Source organism: Telmatherina bonti, assembly GCF_933228915.1.
Source record: "Telmatherina bonti genome assembly, chromosome: 8".
Taxonomy (NCBI): domain Eukaryota; kingdom Metazoa; phylum Chordata; class Actinopteri; order Atheriniformes; family Telmatherinidae; genus Telmatherina; species Telmatherina bonti.
In genome coordinates this window covers 28,315,293-28,327,792 of record NC_136626.1, presented here as the reverse complement: position 1 = coordinate 28,327,792, position 12,500 = coordinate 28,315,293, and the positions used below count along the sequence as shown (strand labels likewise).

General features: G+C 44.7%; 2 protein-coding genes across 5 annotated transcripts in view; one reads left to right on the top strand and one right to left on the bottom strand.

The window, feature by feature from the left end:
• The window catches only part of polr2eb (RNA polymerase II, I and III subunit E, b), a 2,444-nt gene extending 2,238 nt beyond the window's left edge, over positions 1 to 206 (top strand). For both annotated transcript variants that reach the window (XM_079245413.1, XM_079245414.1), the window contains exon 8: positions 71 to 206. The gene's annotated coding sequence lies outside the window, so the exon portion shown is untranslated. The remainder of the gene's footprint in view (positions 1 to 70) is intronic.
• Positions 207 to 587: 381 nt separating this feature from the next.
• arhgap45b (Rho GTPase activating protein 45b) overlaps positions 588 to 12,500 on the bottom strand; it is a gene marked incomplete at its 5' end in the record, with an annotated part of 13,781 nt that continues 1,868 nt past the window's right edge. For all 3 annotated transcript variants that reach the window (XM_079244727.1, XM_079244726.1, XM_079244728.1), the window contains 22 exons: positions 588 to 1,330; positions 1,470 to 1,560; positions 1,795 to 2,032; positions 2,146 to 2,417; positions 2,718 to 2,855; positions 2,944 to 3,132; positions 4,190 to 4,353; positions 4,450 to 4,551; positions 4,670 to 4,756; positions 4,871 to 4,986; positions 5,261 to 5,457; positions 5,532 to 5,669; positions 5,807 to 5,974; positions 6,067 to 6,147; positions 6,260 to 6,370; positions 6,473 to 6,534; positions 6,665 to 6,796; positions 7,859 to 7,934; positions 8,027 to 8,099; positions 9,076 to 9,160; positions 9,270 to 9,410; positions 12,114 to 12,296. In XM_079244727.1, the coding sequence (XP_079100853.1) occupies positions 888 to 1,330; positions 1,470 to 1,560; positions 1,795 to 2,032; positions 2,146 to 2,417; positions 2,718 to 2,855; positions 2,944 to 3,132; positions 4,190 to 4,353; positions 4,450 to 4,551; positions 4,670 to 4,756; positions 4,871 to 4,986; positions 5,261 to 5,457; positions 5,532 to 5,669; positions 5,807 to 5,974; positions 6,067 to 6,147; positions 6,260 to 6,370; positions 6,473 to 6,534; positions 6,665 to 6,796; positions 7,859 to 7,934; positions 8,027 to 8,099; positions 9,076 to 9,160; positions 9,270 to 9,410; positions 12,114 to 12,296 (3,287 nt within the window). In that variant the 3' untranslated portion in view covers positions 588 to 887. The remainder of the gene's footprint in view (positions 1,331 to 1,469; positions 1,561 to 1,794; positions 2,033 to 2,145; positions 2,418 to 2,717; positions 2,856 to 2,943; positions 3,133 to 4,189; positions 4,354 to 4,449; positions 4,552 to 4,669; positions 4,757 to 4,870; positions 4,987 to 5,260; positions 5,458 to 5,531; positions 5,670 to 5,806; positions 5,975 to 6,066; positions 6,148 to 6,259; positions 6,371 to 6,472; positions 6,535 to 6,664; positions 6,797 to 7,858; positions 7,935 to 8,026; positions 8,100 to 9,075; positions 9,161 to 9,269; positions 9,411 to 12,113; positions 12,297 to 12,500) is intronic.

The following is a 12,500-nucleotide window of genomic DNA, read 5'->3' as shown; positions in this document are numbered from 1 at the left end:
TTTGTTGGTCAACAAATTGAATGCAGATTCCAAGTAAAGTACAATTCCTTTTTATTCCTTTGTGCTCCAGGATCAGCATGAAGGACCAGCGAAGGAAACATTTCCCTGTTCATCAGTCTTCTCTGAATCACCCCCCTGCCGTTTGTTTAGACATGTTTTATTACTGGTTTTGTAAAATAAAGTCAAAAATAAAAACTATTTTCTCCATTTTTTGACTCATGTACATTTAGCAATACATTTCCTGTAAACACATTTACTGTTTGATAGTAGTAGTAGTGCTTACCTTCTTCCTGAAAGGCATCCTGCAGCTGCTGCTCACAAATCTCAAACTGAAAGGTTTAAATGTGCCTCACCCCACACACTACAGTACTTCCTGTTTTGCCTTCTAAATCCACAGACATAGTATAACAGCTGATTTACATGCCTGGGAATTTTTTGTTGCCCTCATTGGAGATGTACAGTAGTGACTCAGCAACAACTTATAAAGAACTCTTTATTAAAATAGTTCAAACATCAATAAAAGATAACAGCACATTAAGACATTTTTCATTGTGAAGCTGTAATAAAATCAACACTTAAATGGCAATCTCAGAAGTTGCGCCATAGATACATCCTGAAACTACACACTGAAAGTTGACAAAAGTAGAAAAAGACCTTAAAACTGGAAAAACACCAAAACACACGTCAAAACATTTGAAATGACTGGATTGATTTTGTGAAAGAGGAGCAAGCATGCAGTGGTTTCACTGACAGGATATATCAACAGCTAGAAACATCTACTCAGACAGAAAGCTCCAAATTGATCTTTGTTAGGCGCACGTTTTACGTCGCTGCTTGAATGTGATTATAAAACCGCTTCTCAGTCTCATCTGATTATGATTGGGAAATTAGACAAACTCTGGCTCGCTGTCCCGGTTTCTCGTCAGGGGTAACTTTTTCCCACACAGGCGTGCCCGTGGAACCCCAGACAGACTCCGTATTGGGGAGTACGGTTGGTTGTTATTAGACTGATTTACATTGAGCTCAGCAAGGGAGGCTGTGAGATCCTGCTCCACTGCTGTATTATCATCAGGGGGGCCGCTATTAGGCAGAGCCGGAGGGTCTCCTTCTTCTGGATGGCCATGGTCCTGATCCACATCATGCTCAGGGTCAGTATGGGCGACGGACTGACTAGACAGGTCAAGGCTGTCCCTGTAGCTCAGCTGGTCGTCATCCATGCTCAACTCGCTTTCCTGCTTTGTCAAGCTGGGCGTCCTCTGGCTACTCTCCTCCAGCTCAGAGTCCGAGTCGGGGAGCTGCTCGCTGGAACCCAACGAGCCCAAAGAACTTTCTGGACAAAGAATTTAAATAAAATAAAATTAGAATAAAATGGATGAAAAAGACACCACTAAGTCGGACTGAGTGTTGAGGTTTAAGGAGACGTTACGCAAGTTAATTCTTCACAGCATTATTCCTTTATAGGAACATACCACAACCCTCCTCCAGCTTGTTCTGCTCCTCTCTGCTGCCATCGTCTTCTCCGTCAGCTGGGCTCTCCACCTTGTCACAAACAGGACTTTCCTGAACCAGGAAGGAGGAAAGATTTGTAAGAATTTGTTTTTATTACTTTTTACTGTTAGGCTACAAACAGTGAACTCAAAATAAGGCTGAAAATACCTTAAAATAAATCCTAATTAATTATAAGGACGGTATCTGGAATGTTTTTTTCTCTTTTAGTTCTTTATTGCTTTTATATCCAACATGGCAGATTTTTCTTTTGCTTCTACTACACAACTGGAAGAGGGTGAGTCCTACCTGCTGGGCTGAGCTGGAAGCTGAGCGCGAAGTTTTGTTGGACTGAGCGGTTTTGGACTGGAAGATGGATGAATAGAAGACGATGAGGGCCTCCACGATGCGGGCCTGGTGGGGATAATCTACCAGAGAAGACAGGGATATTGTGGCCCCAGTTGGACGAGGACGCATCAGAGAAGGCCCAAAAACAATCCCCAAGTTACTGGGACTCATCTTGTTATCTTCCTCCAGTTTTGCAATTCTGGAAAACAGATTACAGGAAAAAAAAAAAGGAAAAAAACGGGTTAATCTGATGACCTGAAGCTGGAAGGTTTTGTTTTGTTCCATTTCCATAACACCAATCAGATTGCTAACCTTTGAAGATGGCGAATGATGTAGCGCAGTGTCGCCATGTTAGCCTTGGGCAGCTCTTTAAGGAGTTCTCTCAAACTGTTCACCAAGACCAGAACCTCTGGATCCGTGTCAGGACCCTGGTCTACCAACTCGGGCCCTCTGACCACTGCTGGGTTGGGATTGGTCGACTCGGCCTCCTCTCCCTCCGCCGAGTCTCCCTCGCTCTGCAGGCTCTCTTTGGCGAGACCCATAAGCTTGTTGTAGAGATGGAAGGGCATGATGGGCTCCGGTAACTGGCGGGGTGGGGAACAGGAAAGAAATAAAACCTGCCGGCATCTTTATAGTTATGACTACTAAGAGCTGTTTTCCTGTAAGAATTCCTGCTGAAGTCAGAAAAGTTTACTTTCTGTGGATTTCTTGAGCAGATGGTGGGATTAGGGGGTATTTAAGGAAAAAAATAAACAATAATACTAAACAATGTTTAAGAAGAAACAGTAAAGACTTTGAGGAAGTATAAAAACAACATGGGTTGATTGGTTCCCCTCCTGCAGTTCCAGTAAACCACCTGACTGAGCGGCGGCGGGACTGCGTACCTGTCTGAGGTAAAGCTTGAGGACGTTGCTGATGTCATGCGGCGAACACTGAGACAGCTCCACCAGTTCTTTGCCATTCTCAAAGGCCTGGCACAGTTTCTCCACACGAGTTTTCACCCCATTTACCCTGTAAATCCCCTGAGAGGAGGAAGAAAAGGTAAAATACGTAAAAATGTAAAACTAATCACTTTTGACTGGTAGAATTTTTTAAAAAGTGCTCTATCACCTTCATCTTGAGCGCACGTCTTTCAATCTCCGAGATGCACTTTGTGATGATGAAGGGGATGCAGTCACTGGCGCAGCTGGCCACCTGAGAGAAGTCCCTGCCAAACAGCTGCAGGCGACCCTGCAGCTTCTTATGACCACACTGGATGGCCAGAGTCTCCAGGCAGCGCTTGTGGCACGCCAGGAAACACTGGGGAGACAAATGAAAAAGCAGAGGAAGCTTAAAATGAAGCTTTAAAAACATGTAAAACATTGACATTCATATAAAAAGCTGTATTTCATAATATTGTGTTAAACAGAACACCAAAGCTTTCTGTTTGGCCAGAGTCCATCAAAATACAAATGTGGTGCCATCAGTATTAAAAGATCTGAGGTAAAAATGTCCATCTACCAGGAAGCCAGCTGATCTGAAAGTCAAAACTTTGTGTGCCTAAAGGTTGTTTTGGTCCACATGAAGCTCAGCAGACTCATTCAAATCTACGTGCTGGGAAACCTCCGATTTAAAACTCTGCTGCGCTGGTTTAAAAACATGCTTGTGGAGTTTAAATCCTGCTAAATTGGATTTAATGTAATAAATATATAGCCTAGAAAGGTCTCCCTTTGTATAACACAACGTGGATTTGCTCCAGTCTGAGGCGTGTTCAGCTGAAAGCTTGAATGAAGCTCAAAAGAGTCGCTGCAGCTCATCAGCACCTTGAGCTTTTCTTCGTAACAATAACTGAAGGTCTTTCATTTGGTAATAGAAATCTATCAGGATGAAAGGCACTTCTACGATGCAACTTGCAAACTAAATATTAAAAGGACAAGGAGAGACTATTGTTATTAGGACAGATATGGGATTAAGGCTGAGTGACGAGCCGGATTAGGATAGATCAGGGGTCACCAACTCCGGTCCTGAAGGGCAACCATCCTGCAGCTTTCATTGTTTTCCAGGTACAACACACCTGACCCAAACCAATGGCTCATTAACAGGCAGGTGCAGAGGATGACAACAAGTTCTTGGAGAACCTTTTCACTTGGATCAAATGTGTTGTACAAGGGAAACACTAAAACCTGCAGGATGGTAGCCCTCAAGGACTGGAGTTGGTGACCCCTGCGATAGATGGAACTCCTTGCTTCTTTTAAAACACTCCCCCCAAAAAAAGGGGCTGGTATTTTTTTTTCCTGTTAGCAACACACTGCATTTACCCCTAAAATGCCACATTTGTGTCTGAAATCTGAATTCGAGAAACCGACAAAGAACTCACCTCCTCACACTCTGCTCCCTGGAAGTAAACGTAGCTGTCACACTCGCGGCACTTTGCAGGAGTCCGTAGCTTCCTCAGCCGATGGGTCTGGGCCGCTTTGGACAGGCCGATGTTACGGAAAGGTCTGGTGGACACCACCACGTCTGGATCCATGCCGTTAATATCTGCACAGAACAGCCTCCGTCACACAGAAGAAGCTCACACAAGACAGACAACTTCAACAGTCCCACTGAGTGGAGGAAAACCTCCGGAGAGCTTACTTGGAGACTCAAATGAGGACACATTTCCATCTTTCTCATCTGCATCATCATCAGAAGACATCGTTCCAGTAGAGGATGTCCGCGCTATTTTAGCAATGTCACCTAAGGAGGAAAGACACAATCTGAACGGGGATTCTACTTATTGAACTTTAAACAATTTAACATTGTATCATAAAGAGGTATTCCCATTCATGTCAGTTTTAACTAAAGTCAGACTTACTGGTGCTGGCAGTGGGAGAATCCAGGCCTCCATCACCTCCAACGCTGTCATTGCTCACAGTTGAGCCCCACGACTTGTGACCCTGCTCTGGAGATGACAAAGGAGCCACACAAGGAAAGGTCAAATACAGACTACAGCTTTTTACTCAGACCCAGTTCTCTCACCAGGCCAGGTCCACACTCCACCTGCAGCATCACTTACTCTTGCGTTGAGCCTCTGATTCTGCAGGAGCTGGATCCACGCTGATGGCAGGACCCTCGGCTTGGTTCGCATTTGTGTCAGTGTTGAAACTGTCATTCCTCGGTCTGTGGCCGTGGCTGCAACGGTCGACAGAAGACAGACAGTTTACATTTAATGGACTGTTTTCTATTCAAAACCCTGCTGAAAGTCAACACCACTACAGTAAACATGCCGTACATGAACACATCATCTCATCAACACTGAATTATTTTAACGTTTGCAGAGACCACTGCCTGTTTTTGTCCCTCTGTCTAGAAACTATGGCTCTGCTGGGACTGTATCATTTGGTTTTGTACAAAACATGATTAAAAGCATCTAAAACATTTAACCAAGACCAATTGTAGCTCTTACTGTGACGATGAGCTGGAGGGGGAGTATCCTTCAAACGTGTAGTGGATGGTGGGCTGCTCAGGCAGCTGCAGGTCTCGCACGTGGGCGGCGTACTGCTGCCCGGGGTCATACAGCTTGCTGCTCTCACACAGAGTCTGGTAATGGACCGGCAGCGCGACCGTCTGCATGTGCATGAGCTGGTAGTAGGAGATGGTGGCCTGGAGGAGGAAGGCTGGGAGTTAAAGACAAAAGGATTTGGGAGAAGTGCGATGTTTTGTGTGTTTGTTCTGACCGAGCGGAGGGTCTGATCGCTCTGTTTGATGATATCCTGCAGCTGCCGCAGCACTGTGACCTTTGTGTGTTCCAGCTCCAGCTGTTGTGTGGTTGCATCTGCTATACAGGTACGATAGGTGGCCTCTGCTTCATCTGCCTGCACACACACACACTTCAATTTCAGACTTATTTTCCTCTTTCTCCTTCCAACACAGACCTAGCATTAATCCAGTGGCATTCAGGACTCTGTGGCCTCCATCTTGCTGCAAAGATGAGTCCCACAAACACACAAACCTTGTTGCGAGCTTCTTCCTCCAGACGTTTCTTCTTCTCCAGGGACTTTGCAGTCGATCCCCCTCCCTCCTCCTCGGCTCGGCACGTTGCCGTTTTGGCCTTCTCGTGCTCCTCGCAGCGAGCCACGTAGGCCTGCTTGGCCTTCCGCAGGTTTGCCTCACACTCCATCTAAATACAGAACGACCAAAACACACGTCTTTGTGTCACCCTGTTGTAAAAGTCACTTCCAAATCCATGCACCATTAACACTGAGGCGATACCAGTTTCCGCTTGGCTCGAATCCAGTGCTCCTTGATATCCTTCCGCCTCTTTTCGTGCTCCTGCTTGCGCTGCATCAGAGGCTGTACAAGCACAGCAACATGAGTTGAAAGGTTACAAGCAAAATAAGCGTTTCAGGTTGATTAGAGAAGGAAGCAGCTCAAAGATGATGCAGCGATGCACACTGGGAGTTACCTGGATGAAGGTCTGGGTGTGCAGGGTGGTGGTGGCCTGCTGCAGCCCAACGCTTTGCTCCTGGTCCTGCTCTAGAGCCAGAGAGTAGATGGAGAAGAGGGGCATGTGGGGCTGGTGGGAGAAAAAGACAAGATTTGATGCAATGACAGAAGCTTTACAGTTAAAGCTTTCATTGTTTTTTTCTTTCCATCTTGTGACATAATTGAGGTTTACATGCGTTATGCTGTGTTTGCAGGACTGATATAACCGCTGGAGGCCTTTGGAGAACTCCACCTCTGGTACAAACAGAAGTAAAAAAAAAAAAGACTTTTAGAATTAACACACTGACATCCAGCCTCATTTATGATGAACTGTGTAGCTTATAAAAACCTGAATATTGCATAAATTTATGGCCCTTCCACTTACCCAGTGAAGTTCTCTTTTCCACGTAGCATATTAGGTCCTTCATGTACTTGGAAATAGTCTTGGCATAGAGCAGAGCCGAGTCCACCCCTCCCTCACTGCGCTGAAGGATCACATCCGCTTCCTCAGCTCTGCCTGCACATCAGCATATAGACACTGGTTACTGCACTACCAATGAACTAGTTGCCAGGGCAACAAACTGGTTTTGTTGACTGATTTGTCAAAGCTGAAAGTTTCCATCTGTGAGGTGACATGAGTGCATCACTGAGCTGCAGAAGGGTGAAGTTACTTGTCTGCATGAAGTAAATAAAATCAACAACATTTTTTTTTTTTTTTTTAAAGTACTCAGATTACATTAACAGCTGTCCGATGCTGACTGGAAACCTGGAAGGATTGTGCTAAACCATCATCTCTGAGGAAGAATCTTGGCAAGAATCACATTTGATGAAATCACAAATAAAAATAAATTGCGAGCTGAACTCACAGCAGGGTTAGTGAAAGAAAGAGCTTTTCTACGTGCTGAACTCACAGAGAGTGAAAGGAGTTGGAGCTAAACAGCTGTGCAACGTAAAGAAAACCACGTTCTGTATCAGTTTGATCTACAACAGAGAAAATATGCAAAGGAGCTGGTGCAACGGGACAAGGTAAAGGGGTCTGAAGAGTTCAGATGAATTGTTCTATAGTGATCAGTGCATCAGGGTAGGAGGAGTGGAGGGTAAAGCGTCTGCTGAACAGGCCTGTGGGGGGGGGCAGGTTTATGACGGTCAGGTTGAGATTCAGCAACAAAAAGGAGGTCAGTTCACTACCTTAATAAACATTATTTTCAGTTCAAACTGAACTAAAAAAGAAACAAAAAAAAAAAACAAAAAACAGTAACTCTGGGTGGAAATATCTGACATAAAAAAAAACCAAAACAACAGTGGATGTGTGTCGTGTAATAACGGCCGCTGATACACCTGAGTGATGTAAAACCAGCTCACATGGGTGCACTGCAGTATTTACATCAGCAGGGGGAGACCCTCCATCCAGGGTTTGGAACAACTCATAAAACCTGACCAAAGGCTGAATTACTGCTACTTACTATCAGCAGATGCAGATTAAAACATTTTAACACAACCGAAGAAATTCCTGGAGAGAGTAGAAAAGAAAAAAAAAATAGTGAAAGGATGAGTAAAGGGGAGGTGACTTATTGCCTACCCATGTCCTGCAGGTCACTCCTAAAGTGTCCCCCATCTCCCCCGTGGCCTGTCGCTGCGTACAGGTTCTCCATTGACTGCAAAGAACAAAGACGATTCATCCTTCCACTACCAGTGGCGAGCTGGGGGAGTATAAACGTCTATATAGTGAATGTGATGGGAGACTCACCCTGCTTTTCTCAGTGGGCAGCAGGGAGAGCAGCGTGCTGCTGTCCACTTCTCCCATCAGCAGTTCAGAGACGCTGAGGAGAAACACAAACAGCAGCTCAGACATTACATGTATCAGCTTTTATAGACTAAAACTCATTTTTAAAAATGAAAGAAAAAAAGCGGAAGAGGTTTGAAGCTTGTGTGAAACCTGCAGGTACGCAACGCAACGGCAGGAAGTGATAGAGATACGTTTTTACGATCAGGTTCAATTGTTTATACGTAAATACTTTCATTGTTTCTGCAGGATTCATCATTTGTCTTCTCTTGAAAGAGAGTCCTTTCATGGAATCAAATGGAACAAATAAAAAAAAAAAAAAAGAGGTTTAACTACGTTGTAGTTTTCTGGTCAACTCAGAAAAGGAGTCAAGCTGAGTAAGAGCAGAGGAGGGAATGAGGAAACAGACTCATCAGGCAGATTTCAACCGTCTCTGCCAGCTCACTTCCTCCTAAACCTCTGAGACGTGGTCTAAACCTGAAATGGCACAGATGAGCAAGTGATATGCTGCTCGTGAGAAAAAAAAACCCCCCTAGACTGACACTTTTCTCTTACTGGTTTATCATTTAAAAAAAAAAAATTAAAAAAAATAAATAAAAAAGTCAAAACCAAAAACAACAAAAAAATTAAGATAATTGAATAACTTGATTCTTTTCTTTCATTGCCCACTCAAACATCTTAAAGCAAGCAGCTGTTCAGTCTGTGCAATCTGGTCATGTAACAGTCAGGTAGTCGACAGCGTTTTCTCGTTTGGGTTTTTGTGACGGAAAACGAAAAAACCACTTCCTGTTTTCAGCTTTGTCTCATGCAAATGTGTCACCGTCACTGCACTTCTCTCATTCCCAACAAGCGCCTGCTCTGTTCGCATCAACACACACACCGCCTGACTGCTGCGTGTGTAAAGAAAGAGGTTTAATACCCAATCAGACCCCACTATGGGGCAGTCTTTTCATTAATTAGTATCATTACCCCCCCTCCAGTTATATTCACATTAAGATGTGTCTCATACTTACTTGCTACTAAAAGCAACAGCGATGGTTTCAATAGCCTTTTCAAAGTCCTTCTTATCTGCTTCGTTGCAAGCCTCATAGTGGAAACCTGGCAAGAAAAAAAAAACAAAAGTCATACAAGTGGTCAGTGTTTTAAAGCAAAAAATGCTACAATTCATTTTCCTCCTTTCTGTTTCAATGATTTCCACTTTACTGACCTTTAACCTTGGATATGAGTTTCCCAGCAGCGGTAAGGATCTCCACCGTGTTGAGCAGAGGGTACGTGCTGATAACCTGACGCAGGACCCGCAGCACCTCTCCCAAACACTCGTGGGCCACGGGACGCTGGCTCTCCTTACCTGCGCCACGCGGAGATGAACATGCTGAGACGAGCGACTGACGAGCAGCATAACAGGCTTTAAAAAGGGAACCATGCCAGAGGTTTTGGAGATTTCACCAACCCACCGTGCACATTACGGCCCGCTTTAGATGGATGCTTTTTACTTCATATTAACAAACTTGCAGTGCCTGGAGCTTTGCTGCAGGTGCGTTTGTTTCGTGCATGTTGGTCGGTGGTGCCTTCAGGGTCCTGCCGTCTAAAGCTTTACAACAGAACGCTGCAGGCATGACATTGTTTTTACATGCACCAGTCAAGTTTGGCTTCATAACCAGTCGCATCAGAGCTGAAACGCAGCTTGGTGTTTATTTTGTAATCACTTCTCTGCTGGATATTTCTGCAAACTAGCCCTTATTTCCTTGTTTAAACTTTCAATTTTAGAAAAATAAATATAACACCATTAACATCCAATACTTCAACGTTAATATCTATATTCTGAGTGCATTACAACCGTAGTTTTATCTTATTTTGTTTAACCTTACTGATAAAAACAATAACCTTATTTTTCTGACTGTTGACGCGGTTTCTGGTTTATGGAACAACAAAGGGAAGCCCAAAATTCCCCTCAACAGTCCTGCAGGTGTAGAAATATCACCGTCACAGACGTTTGGCTGCAGGTGACTGTAAAATAATCAATAGAGCCGAGATAAAAACACGTATTCTGTTTCCTATGTGTGATGAATCCCAGACTTTTCTTTCCTGGAGGACGTACAAGTTTAGAATAAATTCAGACAATAACGACTAAAAAAAAATAAAAAAATAAAAAACACCTTTCGGTAAGAATTGTTACATTGTTGTTACATTGTTACATTTTTTGTTCAAATGTGAACTAGATGTACATAAAATGCACATAAATGTACATAAAAATGTACATAAAATCTCTGCATATGTAAACATGCAATCTGGCATTTCAATGTTTTAATGTCGTCTTTCAGAAGCAAAATGTTAGAGAAACATTTGCCTCGCTTGTCATCATCAATGTTTAAGAAGAACCAGGAGACAACATGGGTTGATTGGTTCCCCTCCTGCAGTTCCAGTAAACCACCTGACTGTGTGAGACCAGCCGGTGTCTCATATTCACATCTTCCTTTTTGGACGAACTGAACAGACACGTTGACGTTTGATGAGTAATTCAGACCCTGGACGACACAGAGCTCCATGTTCCTTGTTTGACTTTAAGGCAACAAGCTGCCAACAAAAGCTTTATAGTAAGCAGGGAGGTAAGTGCTTACTGCAAAAAGCATCCGTCCTTCCTACAAGCCGTCTGCATTATCTGTGTCTAATAACCCAAAAATAATCTGATAATGGACATCAGGCAGGTCTCAGAGAGCCACAGTCAGCTTTAACGTTCCTGATGACACATCTCCAGCCTAAATGCTCGTCTCTCTTCTCGTTGTGTCAACTTTCTTCTAATGTCGCAACCTCTCCGTCTAGAAACCTTTTAAAAGCAGCTCACTGACAGAAAAGGCCAGATGGACACTGGTCCTCCATCCTCCCACACTATGTCTGAAAAAATGTGTGTCAAAGTGTTGCAGCGGCGGTGCACGGCGAGAACAGAGTGACCTGTGTGTGCAGCAGTGCCAGAGAGGATGTGGTCCTTTCAAATGTTTTGCAAGATTAGAAACCAGTTTTGGTGCTTTGCTACATCTGCTTTCTGCAGAAACACAAAAACACCTTGTTTAGGAGATCAGAAAACAGGTTAGAAAAAAAAAAAAGCAGATGAGGACAAAGCTCTAAACCAAGAGGAGCTCTGGCCGGCGCTCCAGCTGTGTTGCTGATAAAGACGAAGCGCCGCGTCACGGCAGCGTAGCCAACCTATCAGAAGGAGGAAATGCGGACAAGGTCTCTGTCATAGAGCTATCCATCATGGCTTCCTGTTTAGAAAGCTCACATGGGTGGAGAGCGTCATGGAAAAATGTCAGATAACAGAGAAACAAAACTTTTTCGGACCTGCTCTGAAAAAAAAAAAAGCCGCATCCAGCTAGAAGGAAGAGGAGCTCCTGTTGGTGCTGGAGGAGCTGGTGGCCGTCTGTAAGCTCAGCTGCACGGTGCAGGAAGGAGAGTGTGTGTGTGTGTGTGTGTGTGTGTGTGTGTGCGTGTGCGTGTGTGAGTGTGTACGCGGCTGCAGTAAACATGAAGCTGGCTTCCTGCAGGAGACAAAACTGCGGTTGACTGAGGGTGCAGTGGAAACACAACCCTTCTTTTGGAGGAGGAAGCTCGCAGTGAGCTCGCTCGTGCACCGTGGCTCCACCCTTGTCCTGCCCTCGTGCACGTAAACGCGCACATGTTCGCAAACCTGGCTGATGTAACATTGACAAAAAGCATCCAATGGATGCCTCGTGTCCTCTTCGTGTGAGGTCTTGTCAAAATGAAGCACAAAGGGGAAGAGAGACCAAACACAGTATTGTTCTGCCTGCAACCCCCCCCAGCAGAAACAATCAGCATATCTGGCTTTACACAAACAGGGAGACGTATTTTGTCTCAGCAGTGGTGAAAACAAACGATATTTCATGTGTTGGGCTGTGTGACTGCGGCGCAGAGGGAAGAATCCCAGAACCCAGCCGGCCAGCTCGTCCTGACAGGCGGCTCGGTAAATATTTGGGCCCTTCTTGGCGCAGGTTGGCTCACGCCTGCTTTTCACTCTCTCTGTGAAACTGCATCTTACCCTCAGTCAGCACCACATCCTTCAGCTTCTCCACGGCCTCGGCAAAGCGTGCCACGTCCCTCAGCAGGGCCGGGATGTCCTCCACCTCGATGACTGTGCTTTCGGGGGTCTCTGACTGAGGAGACGGGGTCAGAGCTCCTTTCCCCTGACCTCTCGTGTGAACCCATGATGGGAGCGGGAACCCTGCGGGAACACGGAGCGCCATTCAGCTGATTTAACACTGAGAAAACTCACACAAAAAACAAACAAACAAACAAAAGAACAATATTCTCCATTTTCAAGACAATTAAAGGATTAGTTCCACATTTCCAAATCTTTTTCCTTATGCAGAAGGAGATCATATGATTGATGGATGTCACATGTTTGTCCTCAGACTAGAAACACCCT